Source organism: Acartia tonsa, chromosome 14, assembly GCF_053477335.1.
Source record: "Acartia tonsa isolate MP-2025a chromosome 14, ASM5347733v1, whole genome shotgun sequence".
Taxonomy (NCBI): Eukaryota; Metazoa; Arthropoda; class Copepoda; order Calanoida; family Acartiidae; genus Acartia; species Acartia tonsa.
This window is the reverse complement of record NC_137273.1, coordinates 9,112,873-9,140,144: the sequence shown is the minus strand read 5'-3', so window position 1 is coordinate 9,140,144 and position 27,272 is coordinate 9,112,873. Positions and strand designations below refer to the sequence as shown.

The following is a 27,272-nucleotide window of genomic DNA, read 5'->3' as shown; positions in this document are numbered from 1 at the left end:
TCTTTTTGCTATATTTGCCACTTAATTGCTTGGTTATGTTGTATACTGTTTTCATGTTACCAAAGTCAGCTGCTCTTTGGGCCTTTTCAGCCAGATTGTCAATGTAATCTCTCTTGTCTTTCCTTGTGCACTTTTTGACTTCTTTGTCTTTAGCAGTATATTCAGCTTTTAAATTGCTCATGTCAGCCAAATGTTGAGCATTATGGATTTTGTTTTTGAGCTTCTTTCTCTCTTCTATTTTGATCCATGTTTCTTCAGAGATCCAGTCCTTTTTCTCTGGTTTCTTGTGTCCTAGGATTTCCTTAGCAGTAGATTGAAAGTTTTCTTTAATTGAAGTCCATGTGATCTCAGTCTCGTCATTTAGGTCCTCTAAGACTTGAAATCTATTTCTGAGTTTTAAGACAAATTCATTCTTTATCACAGGGTCCTTTAATCTTGAAGAATCATATTGTCTACCAATCTCACTCTTTTTATCATGGCCAGTACGCTTCAGCTTTAATTTAATCTTACTGACAACTAGTTCATGGTCACTAAATATGTCGGCTCCTCTGTAACTCCTACAGTCTTGCATTGACTTGACCCATATTCTATTGATCATAATGTGGTCAATCATGTTTCTTGTTTGTCCATCAGGCGTTGTCCAGGTATATTTGTGAATGTTTTTGTGTTGGAATAGTGTACCTCCTACAACCATATCATTATTTAAACAGAATTCAATTAAAAGTTCTCCATTTTCATTTCTTGTACCTATACCAAAGTGTCCCATTGCGTTCTCTACTCCAGTCCTGTCAGTTCCTACTTTAGCATTCATATCTCCAAGAACTAGGCACATGTCATGTTTGGGTACTGAGTTTCTAATTGATTGCAGTTGATCATAAAAATCTTGTTTTACTTCTCCATCTTTGTCATTTGTTGGGGCATAGCATTGGATAATGGTCAACTTGCAATGCCTTGATTGGAATCTAGCCTTAATTATTCTGTCTGATATAGGTTTCCAGTCTATTAGTGAATTGACATGTCGTTTTTGAATAATTATAGCAACACCATACATATGTTGGCTTTCATGACCAGAATAAAGTATTAGGTGGCCATCTTTGGTTGTAGTTTGTCCTTGTCCTGTCCATCTACATTCCGCAATTCCAAGTATTCCAATTTTGTAACTTGTCATTTCTTTAACTACTTGGGCTGTTTTAGTTGACTCATACATTGTTCTAACATTCCAGGTTCCTATCTTACAGCTTTGCTTAGAACTTATTGGTCCTGTCATCAAGTTGATAGCTTCCTTTCGGATTTGACCATCATCTTTCATATTCTCAGTAAACTGAGCATCAGTTCCAACAGTTCTTGTTTCATGGACACCTCTGGCTGTGTGAAAGCCATAAGTGTTTGAGGTTCTGTGGGTGTTTTCGCTAACTGTGGTGATTTTACAGGTAGGATAGTTAGTCCTACGCAAACCTTCCATATCCCTGGAAGGAAGGGTGACTAGTAAGGGGAGGGACGTCAATATCCCCCAGTACTTCAAGAAGTACCTCCTGCCCTGATTAATATTATTAGTAGATAATATTTTAGACTAGTTGTATCACCGGTAGCCTCTTTTGGAAGCGAAGGGGGACTGGAAAATTGCCTCAATAAACCTATTCCTGTATCCATGTTACTTCCATCCAAATAATTGTTACCTGTGGCTGTGGAATAGTTCTCAAGATTTCCGGGGCCTGCAGGAGGAGACGCTCATCCATGGCGATGGTAGCTGCCGGCCAGTCTATCACCTCGCCAAATGGCAGCTGCCACCCGTTAGACATTATGACAGGTACACACCCAGCCTGAAAAGTCGTTATCTCAGGGTTGACTAATGTTAGGTTATAGTAGTGAAGCAACTCTATAATTCAACTGTCCGTAAAGCTGTGATTTTCTAGCCTGCTAAAATTCTAGCGGCTTCGTTACTAGCCTCTAGGGGCTTCGTCTCAAGAGATAAGAAAAAATATTTTTTTTTTAATTTAAGGAAAAAAAATATAAGGAAAAAAGATATTGGGGTGTCCCTCTTGCCTAGAAAATAACTTAAAACCACAACAGGACCTGTAGGTTTATTCCCTAAAGAGTAGAGCCCATCAGTTCAGTGGTTACCAAGACCTTAAGCTTCAGACGGACAGACATCAAGCTACTTTGTATTATAGATAATGCTGATGTTTTAGAGAAGATACCCATTTCCAAAAAGCAATTATACAAATTGTTATGTCCTTTGGTTTCGCCGGTCATGTTACAAAAGATTTATATTGTATTCTGTAATTTTTACATGGAGCACTAGAAAGAGCAGCTTAAACAATTTTAGATGTATTCATTGGAGGATTTTTTCTGAATGTTTTCCAGTTCAAAGATTTTTTTTCTCAATGTTTTTGAAAACATTGAAAACCTTTAAAAATCATTTAAAACTTTTGATAAGATTTAAAAACTTTAAAAACCTAATCTTAATATAATGGCAACCACTAAACCTTCTTAGTGCGTGTAAACATTGAAATCTTAAAACATTGAAAACCCAATCTTTTTGTAGTGCTTTAAAAATGTTAATGTTCCCACTACTATTATTACCTCATTTTTGTTAATGAGAAAGGATTACCTGCAAAGTTTCCAAAAATCTAAAAGATCCTAGTCTCCTTCCCCTGGGCACGAGACAGAATGTAGAATTTGTTAGCAGATTTGTGTAATCCCATTTGTCATATTCCTCATTGTCCTCGGCACATCTATTATTAATAAGTACATCACGTGACCAACAAATCAACCAATTATGTGTAGAGATTTAAATTCAAAATAGAAAAAGATTTAGTATTATGTTCGAGATTAATACTTGATTAATGCCCAAAAACAGGCGAAACTCATTAACACTAATACTTGGAACTTCTTGGCGGAGAGGACACAAACAAAATATTAGTTGTCTTGTACAATTAGGTGTTAGGTTTCTAAACTGCATTACCTTTCGTCTTGCATATCTTGCCAGTTTTTACCATGCTTACATGTTGTAACCAATGCTAAATCCTGAACAATAAGCAGTCGTTTTTTGGAAACCTATTCCATTTAAATAAAAAGCTTCCCTTTCCCCTTAATGAATAGTCATCACAATTTCAGTGATTTTAAGTTGATGATTCCTGTATCTACACAGTTACATAATTAAGTCATAACTATTTCAGTGATTCCTGTATCTACACAGTTAGAAACAAAAAGTATGTATTATAGAAAGCGTAGAATCCGTCTAACCATTCCCTCCCGGAGATACTCGTTTGATACTTGATTTTATAGAATTTTTAAAACTTTTCTTATAAAATCTTTGTTAGTTTGTATAAACTAACATTGTCCAAATAATTTTTTGGAGATGTACAATCGTTCATTGTCCCTAAAGAGTAAGGCCCTGACTCTTTACCTTTTTATTGTGGAGATGATATAAAGAGTTTCTTGTTTCACTCCCAATTCCATAAACATAACGTTTGCCTAAACAAAATTAAAGTTTAATTTAGAGAAGTATTTTAAACCATGTAGGTATTCAAAACTACATGAAAAGACAAAACCTAATGTTCCAAAAAATATCAAAGTTACCTTTAAATGCCAGAAAATACTGTTGATTAGCGGGAAATATAGCATCTCTCATTAGCCCAGGGTCTCCGCCTGAAAAAAGTAAATTTTTCTCTTCTTCTATTACAATTCTGTTCCCATAAGATTTACAAAATTATCTCGTAATACTCCATGACTTCTTAGGTCCAAACACTAAGAAACTATGGCTACATACGCACACATTATATATATGTTTATTATCTCTGCTTATGGCGTATTTTATGCATATTTTTTTGCGAGTTGAATACTACAATCAAAGAAAAGCCTGACCAACTATATCTAACTAAAAAACTAGACTTACCTCTATCTGGATGAGTCTTGTGAAAGAGAGGAAGAGAGATATCAAAACTTGGTCTGTAATTCTCTGTTGCTATGCTGGCTTTAGCTAACAAAGCCTTGCCAATATCAAATCCTAATTTTAAAATAGATTAGTTTTCAGAAGAACTTCCCCCTTAAAAGCAAATTTACAATAGAAACGACTGGAAATTGTCGTTATTGTATTACTATATAAATTAAAATTAAATTAAAATGTCGTTACTCTTTTAGATTATACCAGCATGTCGGAGCCGTTTAATTTTGATGCGGCTCCGGCTCCGCGGAGTTGTATCTGGAAATACAGCTCCGGCTCCTACCATAAAATTAAAACTAGCGGCTTCGCCCCTAGCCTCTAGGGGCTTTGCCCCAATAGGTGATAAAAAAAATTAAGGCAAAATTCGTTAAAGGACCAAGGAAATCTTTAAAAAAAAAAAAAAAAAAAAAAAAATGGGGGGGGATTTTTTTTGTTTTTGGTGGGTTGGGGGTGTCCCACCCCCCAAGAAAATAGCTTAAAACCACCACAGGACCAATAGGTATATACCCTGAAGAGTAGAATCCGATCGGTTCAGTGGTTACCGAGATCTTATGGGACAGACAGACAGACAGACAGACGGACAGACAGACATCGTTCTACTTTGTATTATAGACTAGCGGCTTCGCCCCTAGCCTCTAGGGACTTTGCCCCAAGAGGTGATAAAAAAAAATTATGGCAAAAATCGTAAAGGACCATGGAAATCTCCTTCAAAAAAAAAAAAAAAAAAAAAATGGGGGGGGGGATTTTTTGGTTTTTGGGGGGGTTGGGGGTGTCCCACCCCCCAAGAAAATAGCTTAAAACCACCACAGGACCAATAGGTAGATATCCTGAAGAGTAGAATCCGATCGGTTCAGTGGTTACCGAGATCTTAAGGGACAGACAGACAGACATCGTTCTACTTTGTATTATAGATATCAATTTTTGTTCATTATTGAATTTGATAAAATAAAATAAATAATATAAAATAAACTGCGAACCAAAAAAATAGGCAAATCTGAATTTGCAGAATAGCAGCTTTAATATTCATTTAGGATGATTTTACTGTAAATAAAAAATGTAAAAGCATCTTTTGGTTACAAGTTTCCACCGTTAATTTTTTTATTAATCAGCACCAATGAAGCACAAGATCTCAAAAACAGCATTTTGGGTAAAAACTGGAGAACCAAAAAGATATGCAAATCCAAAATAATTCAATGGAAAAACTATTTTTTTGCACTTTTCTTCTGTTTTAAAGATTGATTCTGATAAATTAACAATTTTTAAAGGGATTTATGCATTAATTATTATGAAATGTAGTATAAGGTGGAAATTAATGATTTTTTAAGATAAGAAATATTAGAAAAAAAGTAATTCGACCCCTATCACTTTAGAGGACAGTTGCTGACCTCCAGTCTTATGGATGAAGCTAAGTATATATTAAAAATAATAATTACTCCCAAAAGTATTCAAAAATGATTTTTAATGTGTTGAAAAAATCCATTTTAAAATCTTGATTTTAAGGATGATTGCCTTTAAGATGCTCCTATGGGTAGTGATGGTGAGCCAAATGTTATCAAAGTGCATGACCATGATGACAACTTATATATTGAACTATGGTTCAATTTTTGTATTCATAGCAGCCTCCAGCAAAGCAGCATTAAAAAAGAAAAAAATTGCAATTTTAATTACTCCAATGCATAAGGTAAATACTGTCGTTTTTAGAAGATGTTTATATTTCTTGTCATCAGGCTCCATTGGAGATTGCTATGACTACCGAAAATGGTACATAGGTTGATAGACAAGTTGTTGTAATGGGCATGTACTTAGATAACATTTGGCTCACCATCATCACCAATAGGAGCATCTGAAAGGACATCATCCTTAAAATCAAGATTTAGAAATGTTTTTTTTTAACACATTAAAAAGCATTTTTGTATACTTTTCAGAGTAATTTTTATCTTTAACATGTATTAGGCTACATCAATTAAACTTGAGGTCAGCAGCTGACCTCTAAAGTGATAGGGATTGAATTCCTTTTTTTCTAATATTTGTTATTTTAAAAAATCATTAATTTCTACCTTATACTACATTTCATAATAATTAATGCATAAATCCCTTAAAAAATTGTGAATTTATCAGAATCAATCTTTAAAACAGAAGAAAAGTGCAAAAAAATGGTTTTTCCATTGATTTGTTTTGGATTTGCATATCTTTTTGGTTCACCAGTTTTTACCCAAAATGCTGTTTTTGAAATCTTGTGCTTCATTGGTGCTAATTAATAAAAAATCAACGGTGGAAACTTGTAACAAAAAGATGCATCTACATATTATATTTACCGTAAATTCGTCCCAAATGAATAATGAAGCTGCCATTCTGAAAATTCGGATTTGCCTATTTTTTTGGTTCGCAGTTTATTTTGCTTTTATTTTATTAAAGCTATATAAAAGTAGAAGGATGTGTGTCTATTTGTTAAGTATGTACAGAATGTACATCTAGAGCAGCAAAATGGAATTTCACCTTAATCTTCTGAATTTTCTAGATCATCATTGGCAGAAGAGTCCCCATTGTCAAGAGGATCCTCCAGATGATTATTTCCACCAAAGATCAAGAAGATTTAGTTATGAAATTATTATTTAAACTTGTTTAGCTTGAGTAAGGCTTTATGTAAATAGGATGCCAATATTAATGATTCTTATGTAAATGTAAAAGTCTAAATGATTCTTTTCTTGATTTTGCTTTTGCTGCATTTAATTCCCTTAACTTAACTTAAATTAGCAGTCATAGGCAGGAAAGATAATTTATGAATAGACCTTATTAATTGTTAATTTTTTTTCCAGATATCCTAAGTGTTTTATTTAAAATGAATGTCTGAAACAATCTGAAAGAAACCAAGGATTTAAAAAGGTAGAATTTTGACTCTTTTTTACAATTTGCTCAGTAGCCAAGAGAGGTGGGGCTGAGGCATTGTTGATGTTGATCCTGATCTTGTCTTGTTAAGGACTGTTGCTGCTGATGGTGATGGTGACAGAGATGATCTGGTAGAGTTCAGAGAGGAGGATCAAGCAACACTAGAGTTGGTCAACTGTGGATAAATGTCTGGCACTCAAATCCCCAACACCCTACCAAACAAGGGTTGAGCTTGAGTTGGGAAGCTTGCAGGTGTGTAAAGTTTAATTTAATGCTATCTGATGTTTAAAGCAATCAAATTCATGCAAGCAAAGTTGATCTCCTTAAAATTGAATCTGGCACTGAATAGTTTAAATTGTCTGATGATTATGTATCCATTCAATCCTAATCTGATGATCTTTAGGAGTGGCTTGGAGTGGAGCCAGCCCAGTAGAGAGGGAACCCTGCAAGAAGTGGCCTACAAGCAAAACTGCCACTTGAAAAAGGTACATACATTTAAGAGTCAAATTTAAAGAGCCTTGAAACTAGCAATTTCATCAATATCAGCAATTGAGTCCTTTAAGTCATCTTTAATAGTGTTGAACAAAAGAATCTTAAGTCAAGTCTTTAAAATAACTGATGATTCATTATCATCATCTTCCAGCTCCTCAAGTATATCTTTTTTAGAGCTGCAGCTGCTGACAATCACAAGCTGACAAGGAGCACCAATTGACAAAGGAGCACCCATTGACAAAGAAGTACTAGAGGATGAGATAAGAGTTGATTGCTGATGATCTGATCAAGATGATGATATAGTTGATGATGATACCAAAGATGATGATATAGTTGATGATGATACCAAAGATGATGATGAAAGTAATGATGAAGAAGCTATGAGTGATGAAGTTATTGATGTTGACAGCCAAGAAATGTTGAAGTAAAAGATGCTTGAGAAAGACTATGTAAGTTTAATTATTATTGTAAACAAATTTATTTTAATTTCTTTCTTCAATGATTCAAATTCAATCAATTTCTTTTGCAAAAGCAAGTAAAGTTTGACTTTCTGTCACTATAAAATATTAAATTCAAAATCATTCCTAAAGTTTTATTTTTATCAATTTTAAACATTTTAAATTTTAAATAAAATGCATATATTTATTGTAAAGGATATCTGGATTAGTCTAATGGTCTATTCTTTTTAGGTTTACCGCACCATTGATGTAAGAAACTATTGAATAAGAATAAGAAACTGTGTGTAAATAAAGTTGAAATATTTGCAGAAGTCAACACAGAATGGCTAGAAACAAACTTTAAAATTCTACCTGTGGGCAGTAAAGCTGAAATACTATGCAGGTCAGAACAAAGTAACAATAGTTTTTCAGTTTATTATATGGAAATAGACCGTTGCCAAATTATAATATTACTTTAAAAAATCATTTTTAGCTAATCTGGAGCCAGAGCCGTTTTTAACGAAAAATACGACTCCGGTTTCACCAAAAATGTTGCGGCTCCTGGCTCCGGCTCCGAAACGCTGGATTATACCATATTGAAAGTGGATAAAAAATGCTAAGATCAGTATCATTGTAATGACAGACGGACAAGACACACAGAAATTGAATTCTCCCAATTGAAACAAAGAAATAGAATGACAAGAAAGGAATACACACCTAAATCTTCAGTGTAGTTAGGAAAAGTTCCCGAGTAAAGATTGAAAATCAGATGATTTTGTCCTCCATTCCAATGTTCCAAACTATCCACTCTGAAAGTATTTATCTATTGTAGGTAAAAAAGATAGATAGCTTGTACAGTCCATATATAAAAGTAACAGGATGTCTTTCTTTGTGAGTGTGTGTGAGTGTAGTGTATATTCCTAACCACTAAACTGATATAGTTTTATTTAACATAAGAGTTTCTTAAAGGTGTATATTTTAATCTATCTCTAGTCAACCCCCCCCCCCCCCTTCTCCCCATCATCTACTGCATATAGAATATCAATTTGAAGTCTTAAAAAATATATAAAGTTAAAATATTTATATTTACCTGTATTGCATATTACGGATATAGTCTTGTGATAACGAATCTCTGTCAAAACAAATATGATCAAATTTTATTGGGGGGGTGGTGGGGGGGGGTGGGGTTAGTGATGCCATTTAACTAAAAGCTTACGTACTATTGAATGCATTTGTTCTTTTTCAATGTGAATGTTTTTTGTTATTCAGTATATTATGTAACTTCCTTTTTTGTGTTTCAGATGAAAAATAGTCATTTAAATCCTTTCCATTAAAAAAAAAGGGAGAGAATCATTAAAAATATTTTTATCTGTCTAATTATTCCAATCTACCCAAGTCCTTCAGAGTCATATATTATCATCCTGGTTCATAAGTATTATTATTGTTGCAGAACAGCTTTATATCACTCCAATCCAATTCTATTTTATTGTAACTACATGCTAATAACTCTTTTGTTATGTTTAGTGTTCAAACCAGCCATGAATCGTTTGTACTGTTCACACTCTTGCACATCTAACTGGTTAGATGTAAATTATTGAAATTAAAATGAGTAAGATCTCGAACAATGTGATGTTGCTATTATATATTTTTAAGAATTTGTGTTTTAATTAAGGGGGGGGGGGAAGTTTTGACACATTTGCGTAAACAGGGAGCATAGGCTTTATCTTTGGACTGAGAGGATAGGTTATTAGGGATAAAATCATTCTTATATGATGAATTTTCCCAAGTTTTAAGATTTTTTGGATAGGCCTCCAGGTTCCGGAGCTCCAGGCCTCCAGGTCCTCTCTGTACAGGTAAAAATTAAAAAAATAAATTTTTTTTTTAAGAGTTAGAAGTCAACCTATGAAACAAAATATGCATATTTTTGAATGTTATTCACATATTTAAAGAAAAAAAATGCAAATTTTGTTTCATAAGTTTACTTCTAACTCTTCAAAAAAAATTTTTTTTTTCATTTTTACCTGTACAGAGAGGACCTGGAGGCCTGGAGCTCCGGAACCTGGAGGCCTATCCAAAAAATCTTAAAACTTGGGAAAATTCATCATATAAGAATGATTTTATCCCTAATAACCTATCCTCTCAGTCCAAAGATAAAGCCTATGCTCCCTGTTTACGCAAATGTGTCAAAACTCCCCCCCCCCTTATTTAGAACATATTTTATTGTGTAAAGGTTGTTCTTTTGATATTATACTTTACTTTATTTTTTGCTTATTTCAGAGGAAAATGATCAATTCTATTAGAACAACTTGAGTTTTATTAATGTACTGTAAACAGCAGTGATAAGTGCCAGAAGTTATAAAGTACCTTTGTGAAATAAATTATAAAACTAATCTGGTGTTTATTTTATTTAACAGTGACTAAATCCTTAGACCGTATCAATAATTGAATTATTTAGAATGTGTTTAAACTTTCACTCTCAAGAAGAAATGATTTTATTGGAACCATTATTTTCCCGCTACAATTGTTTTGATCTTATTTTCCTGTCCAATGTATCAATAGAGAGAACAAAAAGACAAGCTTCATCTGGATTTTCAGTATAGTAACCAGAATCTATGTTAACATCATTATACACTTCAGGAAGGGAGAGTACTTTGCAATGGACGAAATATTTCATTGGTTAGCTTAAAAACCTTAAATTACTTATGTCAATTCTTGATAGTATAATAAAACCTTAATGTCCAAACTGTTTGCTTAGCTGTTAAATTTTTATCTTCTATGGATGTTGTGATACTTTTTTTTACAAAAGATTTGATTTAAAATTTTAGTATAATGTTGTTTCCTCTTATAGATTGTAGAATATTTTGATAGCTATTGCTGACAATAAGATTCTCTGTGTTTGGATATATGTAAACCTTGCATTATAATCATTGCTTTTCTATATTTTATTGTTATACCTATGGTTTATAAATCTGTAAAATACAATGGTGCAATAATTGGTACAAAGGGATTTCATTTCTTCGTTTGATGTAACGAACACTTACGTTGATGAACATTTTAAATTGATAATAACTGGTCCCGCAAACTTCAGTTTAAGAGTAGATTCTTTTCAAATAATATTATGTTGGGTGTTATTTTCTACCCGTAGCTGATAGTAGGATATTAAAGTGATAAAAAGCAATAATTTCCTTGAAATGGTTACATCTGTCAAAGTCGAAGCAAGTTTCCATTCGACATCGAGAATTGTCCAATACAAATTCTTTACTTGGCAAAGAATTAGCTGCAAATCAAACAATATCAGCTGGTTGTAAAACAAGGACATTTATGTCCATAAAGATCGCTGCAACAGTTTAATATTATTTATGACAAAAATAACAGTAAACTGTAATGTGGCTTAATAGGTACAAAATATAATTTTAATTACCGACAGACAGACGGACAGTCTGATATCCCATAATTTCAAGTAGATGATAATTTTACTATAAAAAGTACTGATATTGATACCTAGATTAAATAATTCTTCTCTGGAAATATAGCTATTCAATACAGGTGGATGTTTGGAATGCAAACGAATTCTGTAAATAATAATGAAATTAATATTTAATTAAGGGGGGGGGGGGGGGGGGGGGAGTTTGTACAGTTATAGGAAATGAAATTCAGTATAAAAGTTTGGGAGGGCCGTGTGGGCTTGTTTTTATAGTTATCAACCTAATTCTTTTTGTAGGCTCTCTTATATGACTGGATGTACACATAAAACTTTGACAATTGAATTTCGGCACTTTCCTTCTTAGGGCTTGTGGAGCACAAAAACCCCCCAAACACAAAAAATATGAGTTCTCAGTTAATTTTTAAAGATATCAACCTGATTTTTTTTTAATAATACTCTTTTAACATAACTGAATCAACGAATCATTACAGATTTCATTTTGGGACTTTCCTTCTTGGGGCTTGTAGAGCATAAAAACCCCCCAAACACTAAAAATATGCGTTCTGAGCTTATTTTTAAAGATATCAACCTGATTTTTTTAAATAATACTTTTTTAACATAACTGAATCAACGAACCATTACAGATTTCATTTTGGGACTTTCCTTCTTGGGGCTTGTGGAGCACAAAAACCCCCCAAACACTAAAAATATGCGTTCTGAGCTTATTTTTAAAGATACCAACCTGATTTTTTTAAAAATAATACTTTTTAACATAACTGGATCAACGAACCATTATAGATTTCATTTTGGGACTTTCCTTCTAGGGGCTTGTGGAGCACAAAAACCCCCCAAACACTAAAAATATGCGTTCTGAGCTTATTTTTAAAGATACCAACCTGATTTTTTTAAAAATAATACTTTTTAACATAACTGAATCAACGAACCATTACAGATTTCATTTTGGGACTTTCCTTCTTGGGGCTTGTGGAGCATAAAAACCCCCCAAACACTAAAAATATGCGTTCTGAGCTTATTTTTAAAGATATCAACCTGATTTTTTTAAATAATACTTTTTTAACATAACTGAATCAACGAACCATTACAGATTTCATTTTGGGACTTTCCTTCTTGGGGCTTGTGGAGCACAAAAACCCCCCAAACACTAAAAATATGCGTTCTGAGCTTATTTTTAAAGATATCAACCTGATTTTTTTTCAATAATACTTTTTTAACATAACCGAATCAACGAACAATTACAGATTACATTTTTCCTTTTAGGGGCTTGTGGAGCAAAAGACCCCCCCAAAACACTAAAAATATGAGTTCTAAGCTTATTTTAAAAGATATCAACCTGATTTTTTTAAATAATACTTTTTTAACATAACCGAATCAACGGACCATTACAGATTTCATTTTGGACTTTCTTTCTAGGGGCTTGTGGAGCAAAAGACCCACAAAACACTAAAAATAAGAGTTCTAAGCTTATTTTTAAAGATATCATTCTGATTTTTTTAATAATACTTTTTTAACACAACCTAATCAACAAACCAGGGTGTTGGAGCCTTATAATTTTGATGCGGCTCCGGCTCCTACCTTAAAATTAATATATCAATCTTTTTCATTATTGAATTTGATAAAATAAAATAAATAATATAAAATATTTTGCTTTTATTTGATTAAAGCTATATAAAAGTAGAAGGATGTGTGTCTATTTGTTAAGTAACAATAGTTTTTCAGTTTATTATATGGAAATAGACCGTTGCCAAATTATAATATTACTTTAAAAAATCGTTTTTACCTAATCCGGAGCCGGAGCCGTTTTTAACGAAAAATACGGCTCCGGATCCGGCTCCACCAAAAATGTTGCTGCTCCGGGCTAAGGCTCCAGAACCCTGCAACAAACTATTACAGATTTCATTTTGGGACTTTCCTTCTAAGGCTTGTGGAGCAAAAGACCCCAAAACCAATAAAAATATGAGTTCTGAGCTTATTTTAAAGATGTCAACCTGATTTTTTTAAAAGAAAACTTTCTTAACATACCTGAATTAAGGAACCATTACAGATTTCATTTTGGACTTTTCTTTTAGGGTCTAGTGGAGCAAAAGACCCCCAAAAACACTAAAAATATGAGTTCTGATCTTTTGCTCCACAAGCCCCTAGAAGGAAAGTCCCAAAATGAAATCTGTAATGGTTCGTTGATTCAGTTATGTTAAAAAAGTATTATTTAAAAAAAAACCAGGTTGGTATCTTTAAAAATAAGCTCAGAACGCATATTTTTAGTGTTTTTGGGGGTCTTTTGCTCCACAAGCCCCTAGAAGGAAAGTCCCAAAATGAAATCTGTAATGGTTCGTTGATTCAGTTATGTTAAAAAAGTATTTTTTAAAAAAAATCAGGTTGATATCTTTAAAAATAAGCTCAGAATGCATATTTTAGTGTTTTTGGGGGTCTTTTGCTCCACAAGCCCCTAGAAGGAAAGTCCCAAAATGAAATCTGTAATGGTTCGTTGATTCAGTTATGTTAAAAAAGTATTATTTTTTAAAAATCAGGTTGATATCTTTAAAAATAAGCTCAGAACTCATATTTTTAGCGTTTGGGGGGTTTTTGTGCTCCACAAGCCCCAAGAAGGAAAGTGCCGAAATTCAATTTTCAAAGTTTTATGTGTACATCCAGTCATATAAGAGAGCCTACAAAAAGAATTAGGTTGATAACTATAAAAACAAGCCCACACGGCCCTCCCAAACTTTTATACTGAATTTCATTTCCTATAACTGTACAAACTTCCCCCCCCCCCCCCTTATTAAGATAGTACAAATTAATGTTTGTCTTAAGCGTTGTTGAGGAAATGAAATTCAAGACTGTTATTTTTTTTGTAAGGATTTTCAGGAGGAATTTGGTTTCTCTATGAATTTTTTTTAAATATTCAGCTTCACTTTGAGATTGACTTTTCTAATTTCCTCTTCTCTGTATCATGAGCAATTTCTTTATATTTCTCTGTAAGAAAGTATTTTTGGATGATTTAAAATGTATTTAATCTACAACCTGAAATATCTGTAGAGAAGAACACATGCCACCAGGAAAAGGGCGAGAAGCAAATATCTTCTCTGTAATTTCATTTTTCATATTTTTTTTCTATGCCATTTTTTTCTGGAAAAAAATCAATAAAAATTTCTTTACATATAAAATGCGTTTAAATGTTGTTTTGTTTGCACAGCCATTTTAAAACTTTGATGCATCATACATCTTTGGTGGTGGAATATTACTTTGAATTGTTTGGTGAACCATTAGCATCTCATCTTTGTCTAATGCCTACAAATAAAATTAGTTAATATGAAACTTTTCGTTTTACTAGCTACCTATTAATTTTAAAAAATTTGACTTCCTGAACTATAAAAACATGATGTTTAAAATATTTTTTTTTAAAGAAAAATAAAATAAAAAATACCTTTAAACCGAAACCCTTCAATTCTTCCTTTCCTTCAATGTCTCTAAGATCATTAACCCTATCTTTCAAACGACTTCTGCATTTGTTGATTGAAATGTCTAGTTCTTTTTGATCCTAAATATTTTAAAGCATTATAATTATTTTTGCTCAAAAATTATCTGAAATCATGTTACCAAAGTTTCAAACCTGTTCTAATCTTTCCAGGGCTTGGTTGCCCTTGATTTCCAGAAAAGTATTTCCAATTGCAATCCAGATCTTTTTCTCGTTAAAATCTACAAAAAAAAGTTAAAATAAAATCATTTTGAGAATATTTTTTCAGTCCTATAGTGATAATTTCAACAAAAGATTTACCTTCACTTCTAGCAAGATTTTTAAGATTTCTAATTGCTTCTCGGTTTGAATTTCGTCTTCTGTCCAAGTCAATCACTTCCTGATTACATGAAAAAATTTAGTGATTTAAGTGTTGTATACAAAAAGATGTTAATATCTAGAAGGTAATTAACACAATCATATTATCATTAAAACTTATATAAAAACTAATTTGTGTTAAGTTGTAAATTTTTTTAAAAATTATTAAATACCTGTCGAATAGAGAGCACCTTTTCGCCTGCACTTTCTAAATCCTAAAATTAAGAATAATATTAAAAAGTACTTTTTTATGGTTCAATTATTTTATTAAAAATAAAAATGAACAAACCTCCAATAATTTAATTACTTCTTGACTTGCCATTTTATTTAAATTATTTTGTATTTTTAAGATAATTTTAAAAAATAAACTTTTAATTTATCAAATACATAGAATTTATTTATAATTATGACTTAAACTATTAAATTTATTGAATACCCCTTTTATTCATCCTTCCCTTGTGTTTTGATAAGATAAATTGATTCAGCGGCATTCGAGCGTTAGGAAGACAATAAATTGGACGAAAATCTGTATACAAAAGTTTCCTATAATAAGTAAGGAAATTTTATGCAGTTTTGTAAAGAGTTTTGATATAAACATTCAATATTTACACAATTTGAATTTTATGTGTTAAATTCAAAACATTTGATGGTGGCATTAATAAATCTAACGTTTACTAGATATTGTTAACAATTTACTAAAAAATTATGCAGAGAATAATTGTCCCTACCAATGTCCATGATTGTTCGCGGCATTCTAAAAATAATGCGCTTCCCAAAAACTCGCCAACTACATTTGCATAATGCCGTTTTTAACAATACAATTAGAATGGTTTGTTAATCTCCATATAAAAGTAACAGGATGTTGGTCTGACTCTGTGTTTGTAGCGAAGTGTCTCTGTAACTGCTGAAACGGCATGGTTCTTACTAACGTGATGCTTCTTATAGGTCCGTTGACGTTAAATAACTATTTCAGAGGAAAGTACCTCCAGCCTTTCAAGTATCTTGTAAAATAAAAAAAAACAATAAAACATATCTTATGTAATGATAATTACCATTTGATGTAATTTTTTTTATTTTTCATTACTGATTTAATGATTATTGGTCTTAGAAAATATTTAAAGTTGGCAACTTAATTTCTTCCACGGCAACTCATGGCTTTCCAAGTACAATTCGAGGGACAAAAATATTATACGTTAAACGTTTGTTATTTTTGGGGCTTGCGTAACCGTCTTGTTTGTATGTAATACTTATAAATGAGCGTACTTGCGTCATTTGATAATTGAAAACGTGATATTTACAGTTTTTAGTAGTAAATTTATAGAAAATTAATTTTTTTCATTTAATAAGATCCATGAAAAAAAAAAAAAAATGTAAAATTTTTAAGGACTTCAAAAATCTTAAACTACCCTGTGTTTTTATTGTTAATAACAGTTCTAAATGATTTGAAACTTTATAGAGAGCACTATATAGAATTGTTGTTTGATATTTATGTAATGATATGAAAAGTTTTTAGTTTTAAAGTATAATGCTTAATTGTATGTATTGGCTTTTGTTATATAGTGCTTAAATTTAAAACTTTCTTGTAAAATCTAAAGTCTATAGACAGTGAAGATCTTGCCCTATAAAACGCCTCAGTGTTCATGCTCCCCACAATGAAAATACAATATGTACAAGGTACTAATTGTGTTTTTTTTTCCAATAGAATTTATCAATAATGGCGTTGGTTAAAGGAGCTGGAGTAGGAATGGTTCTGGGTCGCAGTGCTGGTAATTCAACGCCGTTTGGCGCAGCATTTGCAGCCAACTTTTCTACCAGACCACCCCAGAAAGATTTCTTCGTTTTCAGCAGTTTGCTGGCAAGACTACATAAATCTAAGGTAATGCATGTTGTTTTAAGGAGATCGATAACCTTAAAAATTGTTGGATATAGGTATGTAAAATGAATGAGATCCTCTTGTGAAGAAACAAAATGATACCTATCCTCAAGCATTTCCTACCAAACCTTTTCATTTGTTTAGGCAAAGCTGTTTGCAGATTCGGTTCTGTTAATGAAAAATACAGTTTTACAAATCGACGTGATAGCATCAAATAGGTAAACTTTATTACATATTAATTTCTTTTCACTTCCAATTATACTACTTAGCTGCTGCGAAAAGGATTAAGATTGCATGTATGTCTTCTCATTACTCATCCTTATTCTCAGTCATATTTTTAATGATACACAAATCATTGCGTATTTTACGCAGCCAATCGTGTTAAAATCATACTGTGTAATGTTTCTAATGCCTTGTATAAATTTTAGGTTGAAACAAATAAATTCTTTGTCTGGCATGTATGGACAAATTTACGGTTCTGAACGCCTTAAAGCTTTCGCGTCTGCTCTTGTCAAAAGTTTTAGGTAATATTCAATTTTTGTTTTATTATCAAAGCTACTCAGCAAGCTTTAGAATTGGTAAATCAAACAAGCAAATACAGTCTTTAAGAGATGCATAGAAATCTAAATATAAAGATAAATTTTGAAGTAAAGTTGATTTTAAGACACCTAAACACTTTATTATTTTTTGTAACTTTTAGATCAACAAAACTTAAATTTATACCAATGAGATTGATGTGCATAGTAGTGAAAACTGACAAATTATGTGCAAGTATACCTAAATATCTAAATACCTTTCAGGAGACTACCCCTTATGTCTATTGCAAACAAATCAGCCTTATACCAATTGTCTTACAGTTTGATTTATATGAAAGAAGGTGACAACTTGATTAAATTTGTTTTATATAGATTAAGATCTCGCCATCTACTGTTGGGTGCTACAGTTTTTCAAGCTTCTTCATTTGATTGGGACGAAATGCGAGCATCTGAGACTGATATTATTAAATACTCACAACAAATTGATAACTGCAAAGAGCTTACTATGGTAAGTCTATTTATTTATAACTATAAAACATCCCATAGAAATGTTTGATGAAACCTCTTGGTATAGTTAATAAAATCAACATTGTCCTTGTTGTTTGTAGTAGATATTTTATCTTTAATAAATAAACTCCCAATCCTTTGATTTTAAATAGTAATCTGTCCACCTATATATGAACCAAGACAATTTAATAACTGTAAAGTTGATAGGTAGCATATTGAACTGGAAATTTTCTGTTTTCATTTAGCTTTATTATTGGTCAAATACTGAAGTAGCTTTGCACTTTAATCAGGGGTGTATATTCTACATGGGATCCCCTGCTCAGGGGGGGGGGGGGGGAATAAAAAATAAGTGTTTGGAGGGGGGAAAATGTAAAAATTAAGAAAACTGAAAACATTTTTCTATCCCCCCCCCCCCCCTCTTTGGTGAAAAAACTTCAAAAATATGTAGTAGGAGGGATAAAATAAATAAAATATAGAGTTCTTTAAATATTTTTCCATTTTCCCCCTACTTGGTGAGAAAAAACTAGGGGGGGGGGGGGGGGGATGGGAAGAAAAATAAAAAAAAATTGTAGCAGGGGAAAAATATAAATCTTGCAGAATATACACCCCTGACTTTAATTTAAAAAGTTGAGTTTGTTACGAATTATACCTATGACAAAGGAAATAAATCCTATTTGTAAAAAATTACAAAGTAAGGAATAGGATTAGTTTAACACTTACCAAATAATGAAAAGAAAACCTTGAACTTTCTGAGGACTTATGATCACCCATAAAAATCACGTGGATGAAATACTTGACATAATTTCTTTTTCGCATAGAAAACGCTGACTTGCCAGAAGTGCCAAAAGAGACTGTGTATTGATAAGGAGGTTGAAGGAGTTGACTACTGTCGATGCAAAGGTAAGTTCTATTTTGATATTTTCAGCGGATACGCCACTATCATCTAGGGGTTTGCATTAAAAGGTGAGTGGGTGTAACCAAATAATAGCATGAAACCATACCATCAAGACTTAAATCTAAAATTAAAATGAATAAGATTAAAACTATCTCGAGTCCTTTGTAAGCTCTCCTTACAATAAAACAACTCAATTGTTTCAGATCATAATGGACATTAATTGTTTTTCTTTATTAAAAACATCAAAATCTGAAATGAACAAAAATATCTGATTGTTTATGCTTTTACATGAGCTGTGCTGCCTGTCAGCCAGCTGTTCTTATTATACAAATTTTAAAGTTCATTTTGTTATTTTAGATTCTCCTAAATCTGTTTATGGATTGCATTCTGAAAATGTTGATGGCTGGACTCCATTTCTCGAGCGTAAAGATATTCTTGTCTGGAGAAAGGTTAGCATTTTAGTATTTCTATCTGGGCGGGGTGGCAATCTGGATCTGTTTAAAATTAATCCGCCAATTATTTTATAATAAAGTCAACTCCGAAATCATTGAAAATTGGTATTTTTAGCTCGGATTCATCCGATTTTGTGTAGAGTGCCTCGGAAATCCCTCCATCCTGATATCTTTAATATTCATCTTACAGCAAGGAATTGTCTTGACATTTGACGGGACATATTGTTACCATGCGCAAATTGTTATAATATGTATCGCAAGAAACCGCGTTAGATGAGATTGTCTTTTGGGGTTTACCTAGGTAGGTACCATGTTTGGGGCCTGAATTCTAATAACAGGGATTTTTTATGTAATGTCATATCTTATCACTTCTTAATTTAGGAGCATCCTACAATGAAGGGAATGTATTTTTACAAGATGTACGGCAAGTAAGTTCTTTTATGAAACTAATATTGTTTTAAGAAGTATAGGTAAGTGTTTCCATAAGTAGCACAGTAAAAACTTTTAATTGTCAATACTATTAATTAAAAACAAACATTTCTATGCATTTTTTTTACTTATAGTTCATTTCTGGCTAATCTTCCTTCCAGATCAACGTGCCTGTTCTTCCTTTTTGTCAGTCTGTATTGGTGCTTTCTATTCAGTTATTTCAAACGTATCAAGCCCTGTAAAGTACTCTTGCTTATTCAGTCCACCTTTTTAGTTCAACTCTTTATCTCTCCCTTAATTTTTTTGTTCTCCTCTTAATTTATGCTTTTGTGTTAAGTAGGGATGGCAATCCGTCAAATTTTTGGACCGGATTCGGATTCTTACAAGAATCCGTCCAAAAAAAAGGCGGATTCGGATTCTAGCAATATTTTTAAAGGCTTTTAAAAAAAAATTAAGTGCAATATATGTCCTAAAAATTAATGTTCTTGGTGTTCTCCATTATTCACTTTCGAGAATAGAACCAAATTTTAAAATATATTATATATAATGATAATAATCTTTGCTTTCAAAAAGGCGGAGTTGAAAGAAAAAACTCAAGACGCTAATTTTAGCCTACCAATTAAGAATCCGAATCCGCTATTAAATAACGGATTCCGGATACGGATTCGGATTCCAAAATTGACCAAAAATTGGGCGGATTCCGGATACGGATTGCCAACCCTAGTGTTAAGTTATATATATTACACATTAGTTACAAATGTAATCGGCCTTGTTAATATTTGATATTTTATTGAATAGATTCGATGACGTGACTGCAGATGAATTTATCCAAGTCCAGACTGATACTTCAGATTTTAGGTAACATTTGACTATCATAAATTTTGAATAGGTACCTATTGTAATATTGTACTTTTTTCTGCTAAGGCATATAGTTGTACAGCCCAGATTTGTAGTAAAAATCATATACCATAATTTTTAAATAAATGTCAAACCAAATATCTGAAACAATATTATTAAGAATTAGGGATGGCAATCCGTCAAATTTTTGGACCGGATTCGGATTCCGGATTCTTAAAAGAATCCGTCAAAAAAATGGCGGATTCCCGCGGATCTCGGATTCTTATTTTTGGCGGATTCTGGATTCTAGCAATATTTTAAAAGGCTTTTTTTTAAATATAAAATTTTGAGTGCTACATATGTCCAAAAAATAATGTTTTTGGTGTTCTTTATAATTCATTTCGAGAATCAAACCAGATCTTAAAAGATATCGTAAATAATGATAATAATCTTTGCCTTCAAAAAGAGGAAGTTGAAAGAAAAAACTCAAGACGCTAATTTTAGCCTACCAATTAAGCATCCGAATCCGCTATTTAAAAAAACGGATTCCGGATTCGGATTCCAAAATTGGCCAAAAATTGGGCGGATTCCGGATCCGGATACGGATTGCCAACCCTATTAAGAATAATGTCTCTCTTTCAGGGGTGTATATTTTCAAAATTGACCCGACTGAGGGGGGGGGGGTAAAAAATAATTAATGTGTGGTTGAGGGGGGGGGGGGATGTAAAAATTAAGAGAACTGAAAGCATTTTTTTTTCCATTTTTCTCCACTCAATGATGAAAAAAACTAAAAGAATATGTGGGAGGAGGGATTATATGAATAAAATAAAGAGTTTTAAAAATATTTTCCCATTTTATCCTCTTCCTTGCTGGAAAAAATTTGCAGCCGGGAAAAAAAAAAGAGTCTTGTGCAGAATATACACCCCTGCTTTCTTTATAACAGGCTTAGGATATAACTTGGAGTCGTTTTATGTATTGGTGATGGATTATGTTAAAAATCTTATTGACTAACACAAGCACATTTCTTCATCCTATTGAAATATTTGATTTTCTGTTTAGAATGGAATGGGATAACAGCACTGCTAAATGTTCGGTTGTAGGTAAATATTTTCAGAAATCAATTGAATTTAAACTATGATTTGTAATTTACTTTCTCTATGTAGTTGTCAAATTATTATTTCAGAGGGGTGGGGGGGGGGGGGGGTGGAAAGTATTATAGACAGCTTCCGCGGATATTAATTTTATGATTTTTATTTTCTTATTTGTGGTAAATTGTCATAATACAAATCTAGTAGGATACATGATGATAATTTTTTTCAATATGACAGAAAACCGGTTCTAATCCAGCGGTTTCGAAGCCATACTGAAAAAAAAGTTACAGAACTTGGCAGATGTTTTAATGAAATCAAATGTGGTACATTGGAGTGACGAAGGAACCACCGAAAACCTAATTTGATTTTCTTATGTTTTTGAACAGTTAAACGTTCACCCTCCTTCTTTAATATTTTTTTTATTAATAATACTTACATATTTTTCACAGACAAGAAGACCTCTTCCGACCAAGAAATTTACTATTGGGAGGTTATATGGCCTAGATTTTTTGCAAACAGGTATTAAAGTTTTAACAAGAACAATAATGTTCAATAAAAGCGAGTCCTTTGAAAGTATAGTTATTTATCGCATCATATCGGGAGAGTAAAACTTGTATAAACCATCCAATCTTATTTATTCGTCAAAAAAATTCTGTAATACGATGATATACTGACATAATTTTGCAGTATAGCTGAGAACCGGTTCTAATCCAGCTGATATAAATCGGTTTCGAAGCCATACTGCAAATTTCATTATTTTGAATACATTGGTAGAAGATAGTACAATCAAAGATAAATTAATCTTTCTCCAATTAAAATGGACAAAGCCCTGTCCTGTGTGCCATTAAACTTTGTTTAATAGGGAGGGTCTTATGTAGAGTTAGAACCTAGTAATAGTATCTAACTTTTTATCTTTGTGACGTAACAAAAATCGAAGGATGAGAGAGGATTGGGAAAGGAAACCCTTAAAAAAGAGATGGATTTTTGTTACGTCACAAAGAAAAAAAGTTAGACACTATTACTAGGTTCGTAGAGTTACTTTTTTGCTTGTAAAAGTACTGTCATTATGTAGTCAAATATCTCTGAAACGAGTGGCTGACTAGTTTATTTTCAGATACTACTGCTGCTCAAGACAACTTGTACATAATTTTGATGGAGGACGCACTGTTCTTATTTCTAAAAGTGCCCAGCATCAAAAATGCAAAGACAATCAAAGGTATTTTTTTGCACTTTTTGTAAGAATTGTATTAGCGTAGCTACTTTAAATCAGTTTTTGAATTGGAATGGAAAATCGTTAGTTTTAACATAAAAATAGATAAGATAACATTTATTATAGTAATACATTATCAGTATAAAATGCTTAGATATCAAGAACAACCGAAATGGACTGAGAAAAAATAAAAAATAAAGTTTTGGGAATCTGCAGAAGAAATGTTCGACATCTTTTATAAGTAACAATATTCACATTGTACTGTGTTATGTGTGCCAGAGTTTTTAGACATCTATCTTTAATTTCAGCCGAGAAAATTACATTTTTGTTCAGTCGTAGCGTAGTTGGAGTTGAAGATTACGAATCAATTCTTACAGTACAGCCCGCCACTTCTTCAGATCAAATGGGATTAGAGTTTGCTCTTTCAGGTTATTTAAACATTATTTTTTTTTGAAGGGGAAGTTACAATGAAAGGGTTTACAAATGAAAACTCATCTTTATAGCTTTTTTGGGTGTATTTACTGATAATAGAATCTAGCGGCTCTGCCCCTACAGGCGGATAGGGTTACTTATAAGAGAGGGAGAGAGGAGGCAGGTTACAATCCTAAAAATTGGGTTCATTTTGCCAAGTACAACTTTTCTTGCAAGAATTTTGCTACCGACATTACTGGAATCAAAAAAACCTCACTCTTGAGAAGTAGGATAAGAAATCACATAGACATCCTACCTCTTTTTTAAAATCATTTATATAGGGTTCGTTCCAAAAAAAAAGTTAAAGTAAGGTTTGTTTGTTTTTTATAAATATCTCTTGAAATGTGTAGGATTTGAGAATCCAGGTGTGAAGCTTCCAGAAAGCGTCATCACATGGGTGGCCATCCGGGGCATGCCTGAGTTTATGGGAAATCTTAGGTCAGTATTTTATGATTATCTATCTTTGGTGGCGTTTTGTACTGTGTATAAAACTCAACAGACTACTTAAAACTTTAAAGGAATAATTTTTTTTCAATCCCTTTAGGTTTCAAACCTCTACAGTTAATCGCTGTGCAGGCCATTTGTTTTGGAATTTGACCAATGGTGATTTGAGATTTCTGGGACGATAAGACGCCTTGTAATAGGCAAAGGAACTATATCTCTTTATCAAGTCTTAAAACAACAGATTAACAGTCAATGTCAAATTTAAGTTCTAACAAAGTATTTTCATTGTAATGAAGTTCAGCAACTCTTGAGAATGTACTTTTAACCATCTCAATTTTTGAGCTTCGCTTTTATGGGTGTTGTCATCCTTGTTATTTTTTATTGATATTACAGGAAAGCATGTTTGCAGTATAGAAAAAAGAAAGAGGTTGAAAACTACCCCCCTCATCAACTTGCAAAGTAAGTGACTTTTTAAAAAAAATTCTTTACTTACATCTTTGATTTATTTTCTACTTTTTATCACAGTAATATATTTTCAGAAAAACTATTTTGCGAATAGCGTTTTTACTACTATTGGATTTTATATTATTTTCTGTTTTGATTACAATAACAAGCTTAATATGTACAAAAAAATGAATTAATTTGTCTCAACGTTTGTGAAAATTTGAAGGCAAAGTATTTTCATTCGAAATATCATTCCGAAAACATTTTCATTTAATCAACATGAACCCTTTGTGGAATAAAATCTGGAACTTTTTTCCTTCTCTTATCAGTAACAAAATACAGGGCGACCACTGCATACTATATATACTATTTATACTATATAGGATGAATTTGGATACTATATCATACTATATGACAAAAAATTACTATATATACTACTAGCGGCTTCGCCCCTAGCCTCTAGGGGCTTTGCCCCAAGAGGTGATAAAAAAAATTATTGCGAAAATCGTAAAGGACCATGGAAATCTCCTTGAAAAAAAAAAAAAAAAAAAAAAAAATGGGGGGGGGATTTTTTGGTTTTTTGGGGGGTTGGGGGTGTCCCACCCCCCGAGAAAATAGCTTAAAACCACCACAGGACCAATAGGTAGATACCCTGAAGAGTAGAATCCGATCGGTTCAGTGGTTACCGAGATCTTAAGGGACAGACAGACAGACAGACGGACAGACGGTCAGACGGACAGACAGACATCGTTCTACTTTGTATTATAGATATATTATTACCTTTATTTGAACAAAATTTACTATATATACTATATAATATTACATTTATATAACAAAAAAACGAATATTGTCAGTTTATCGACAACGCCTCTTAAGGAGTGTTTTGTCTAATTTTCACAGTAGGTTTTCTCCTATTTCTAGCCCCTGCGGGGGGCTTATTATATACTGTGATACGACAAAAATGCATAAAGCTCTACTTTAAGAAAGAGATGAAAAAATCCTTTAAAATATATTTTTGTTTGTGATTATGATATAAATATCAGTTATTTTTCATAGAATTAAATTAAGGGTGAGGGGGGAGTTTTGCCACTTTCGCTTACTCTGTGATTATTAGGCTAGGTATTAATGTGAGACTATAGGTTATTTGGGATAATAGTTTACTTTTGGGTAGTAGTTCTCTTATATTTAATAATTTTTTTGATAAGTCTCCAGGTTCAGGTGCTGCAGGCTAAAAGGTGGTTTCTGGTCAGGTAGAACATTTTTTTAATTTAGAGAACAACTTATTAAACAGAATATGCATCTTTTATGATGTTATTAACTCTGAAGAAAAAATTAAAATTGGCCTCCAATGCTTGGTCTTACAGGCCACCAGGTCCACTTTGGACAGGTAAAAATTCAATTTTTTTGTTTGAAGAGTTAGAGGTCAACCTATAAAACAGAATATGCATCTTTTTGGATTTTATTAACATATCTGAAAAAAATTGAAAATTAGCAACCAGGGTCAAGCCCTGCAGGCCTCCAGGTCCCCTCTGGACAGGTAAAAAATAAAATTTCTTTTTTTTTTGAGGTCAACTTATGAAACAGAATATGTATTTTTTTGGATTATTAACATATCTGAAGAAAATACAATATGAATAGGCCTCCAAGTTCAGGTCCTGCAGGCCTTTAGGTCCACTCTGAACAGGTAAACAATAAAATCTCTTATTTTTTTAGGTCAACTTATGAAACAGAATATGTATTTTTTTGGATTATTAACATATCTGAAGAAAATACAATATGAATAGGCCTCCAAGTTCAGGTCCTGCAGGCCTTTAGGTCCACTCTGAACAGGTAAACAATAATATTTCTTAGATGAAGAGTTAGAGGTCTATTTATATAACAGAATATGCATTTATTTGGATAATATTAACATATCGGGATCCAAGATCAGGTTCATTCAGGACAGGTAAAAGATTCAAATTTATAAATTGAAAAGTTAGAGGTCAACTTAAAAACAGAATATGCATCTATTTGGATGTTATTAACATATCTGAAGAAAAAATTAAAATCCGCCATCAATTTCAGGTCTTTCCTGGACAGAGTCTACATGGAGGCCTGCAGCACCTGGACCTGGAGGTCAATTGTATTTTTTCTCCAGATATGTAAATAACATCTAAAAAGATGCTTATGGTGTTTTATAAACTTACCTCTAACTCTATAAATAAGAAATTTAAATTTTTACCTGTCCAGAGTCCACCTGGAGGCCTGCAGCATCAAAACCTGGAGGTCGATTGTCATTTTTTTTTAAACATATAAATAGCATCTATAAAGATGCTTATGTTGTTTAATGAATTAACCTCTAACTCCTTAAATTTAAAATTTTTATTTTATTCGTGTCCAGAGTCCACCTGGAGGCCTGCAGCACCTAAACCTGAAGGCCAATTTTATTTTTTCTTCAAATATATAAATAACATCCAAATATAAGCTCATTTTGTTTACAAATATATACCATTAACTGTTCAATTAAGGGAAGTTTGTTGTTCAACTCCACTATGGTCTATTTAAGGGGTTTAGTGGAAATTTGGTATAGCTTTAATCAAATTTAAATATTTACACTTCTACCAGTCCGAATTCATTAAAATAAAAAGTTATGAGTAATATATTACATTAGGCAACTTTTTAAAGTTGGTCATGTATAGGTGCGTGCACAGGAATGTGATTGGGGGGTAACCAAAAAGGGGTGATTTTTAAAATATAATTTTTTTTACTACTATGTTATTTTTAAAGATAATTGAACCAAATTTTTTCCCTGAATCAAATTCTACTCTAGGTAAACGATTATTAATAAATAATAGGAATTTACCGCCAAAACCGCCGTCTACCGCCGAATTCCGCCGTGTTATTTGCTACATCCTTTGGCTATTTGGAGTCAATAGAAAAGATTGATATATTTGAATAAAAGTATTATAATACACCTTTTTCTATCCACTTACAACTGCTTTTTGATATTTATAATTTATTTAAGAGGGGTTAGGACTTTTTAAACTTAAAGAAAATGAATATTGAGAC

General features: G+C 32.4%; 3 protein-coding genes across 4 annotated transcripts in view; 1 reads left to right on the top strand and 2 right to left on the bottom strand.

Annotated features, from left to right (window-relative positions):
- Positions 1-27,272, bottom strand: part of LOC145306673 (exostosin-1b-like) — a 145,207-nt gene that overhangs the window by 6,672 nt on the left and 111,263 nt on the right. Inside the window, exons 2-14 of one of the 2 annotated variants that reach the window (XM_080148974.1) lie at positions 14,225-14,331; positions 11,263-11,333; positions 10,951-11,038; positions 10,603-10,677; positions 10,307-10,373; positions 8,852-8,898; positions 8,479-8,570; positions 3,899-4,009; positions 3,583-3,651; positions 3,410-3,477; positions 2,966-3,027; positions 2,612-2,735; positions 1,677-1,820 (exon numbers count right to left, since the gene is read on the bottom strand). In XM_080148974.1, the coding sequence (XP_080005100.1) occupies positions 1,677-1,820; positions 2,612-2,735; positions 2,966-3,027; positions 3,410-3,477; positions 3,583-3,651; positions 3,899-4,009; positions 8,479-8,570; positions 8,852-8,898; positions 10,307-10,373; positions 10,603-10,677; positions 10,951-11,038; positions 11,263-11,333; positions 14,225-14,298 (1,092 nt within the window). In that variant the 5' untranslated portion in view covers positions 14,299-14,331. The remainder of the gene's footprint in view (positions 1-1,676; positions 1,821-2,611; positions 2,736-2,965; positions 3,028-3,409; positions 3,478-3,582; positions 3,652-3,898; positions 4,010-8,478; positions 8,571-8,851; positions 8,899-10,306; positions 10,374-10,602; positions 10,678-10,950; positions 11,039-11,262; positions 11,334-14,224; positions 14,332-27,272) is intronic. The other variant, XM_080148975.1, reaches the window with a different exon arrangement.
- On the bottom strand, positions 14,368-15,532 carry Pdrg1 (Pdrg1 prefoldin-like subunit). The gene is made up of 6 exons (XM_080148988.1): positions 15,325-15,532; positions 15,209-15,250; positions 14,979-15,057; positions 14,814-14,899; positions 14,628-14,741; positions 14,368-14,491 (listed from the first exon to the last, which is right to left on the bottom strand). The coding sequence occupies exons 1-6, from the start codon at positions 15,355-15,357 to the stop codon at positions 14,402-14,404; spliced, it is 444 nt and encodes a 147-aa protein (XP_080005114.1). The 5' UTR covers positions 15,358-15,532; the 3' UTR covers positions 14,368-14,401.
- Positions 16,208-27,272, top strand: part of LOC145306674 (stAR-related lipid transfer protein 7, mitochondrial) — a 15,177-nt gene continuing 4,112 nt past the window's right edge. The window contains exons 1-14 of the mRNA XM_080148977.1: positions 16,208-16,911; positions 17,053-17,126; positions 17,337-17,432; positions 17,817-17,952; positions 18,770-18,851; positions 19,204-19,295; positions 19,680-19,726; positions 20,526-20,585; positions 21,624-21,664; positions 22,105-22,174; positions 22,770-22,871; positions 23,199-23,293; positions 23,687-23,774; positions 24,174-24,239. Of these exons, the coding sequence (XP_080005103.1) occupies positions 16,750-16,911; positions 17,053-17,126; positions 17,337-17,432; positions 17,817-17,952; positions 18,770-18,851; positions 19,204-19,295; positions 19,680-19,726; positions 20,526-20,585; positions 21,624-21,664; positions 22,105-22,174; positions 22,770-22,871; positions 23,199-23,293; positions 23,687-23,774; positions 24,174-24,239 (1,211 nt within the window). The 5' untranslated portion in view covers positions 16,208-16,749. The remainder of the gene's footprint in view (positions 16,912-17,052; positions 17,127-17,336; positions 17,433-17,816; positions 17,953-18,769; positions 18,852-19,203; positions 19,296-19,679; positions 19,727-20,525; positions 20,586-21,623; positions 21,665-22,104; positions 22,175-22,769; positions 22,872-23,198; positions 23,294-23,686; positions 23,775-24,173; positions 24,240-27,272) is intronic.

Bases quoted from the DNA above. Each gene is read 5' to 3' on its own strand.
- Pdrg1 (XM_080148988.1), bottom strand. From the start codon at position 15,357: ATGGCAAGTCAAGAAGTAATTAAATTATTGGAG. The intron at 14,900-14,978 runs GTAAATCTTTTG...TTTTTTTTGTAG, and splicing joins AAATCTTGCTAGAAGTGAAG to ATTTTAACGAGAAAAAGATC. The intron at 14,492-14,627 runs GTATTTTTTATT...TTTTATTTGTAG, and splicing joins TGAAGGGTTTCGGTTTAAAG to GCATTAGACAAAGATGAGAT.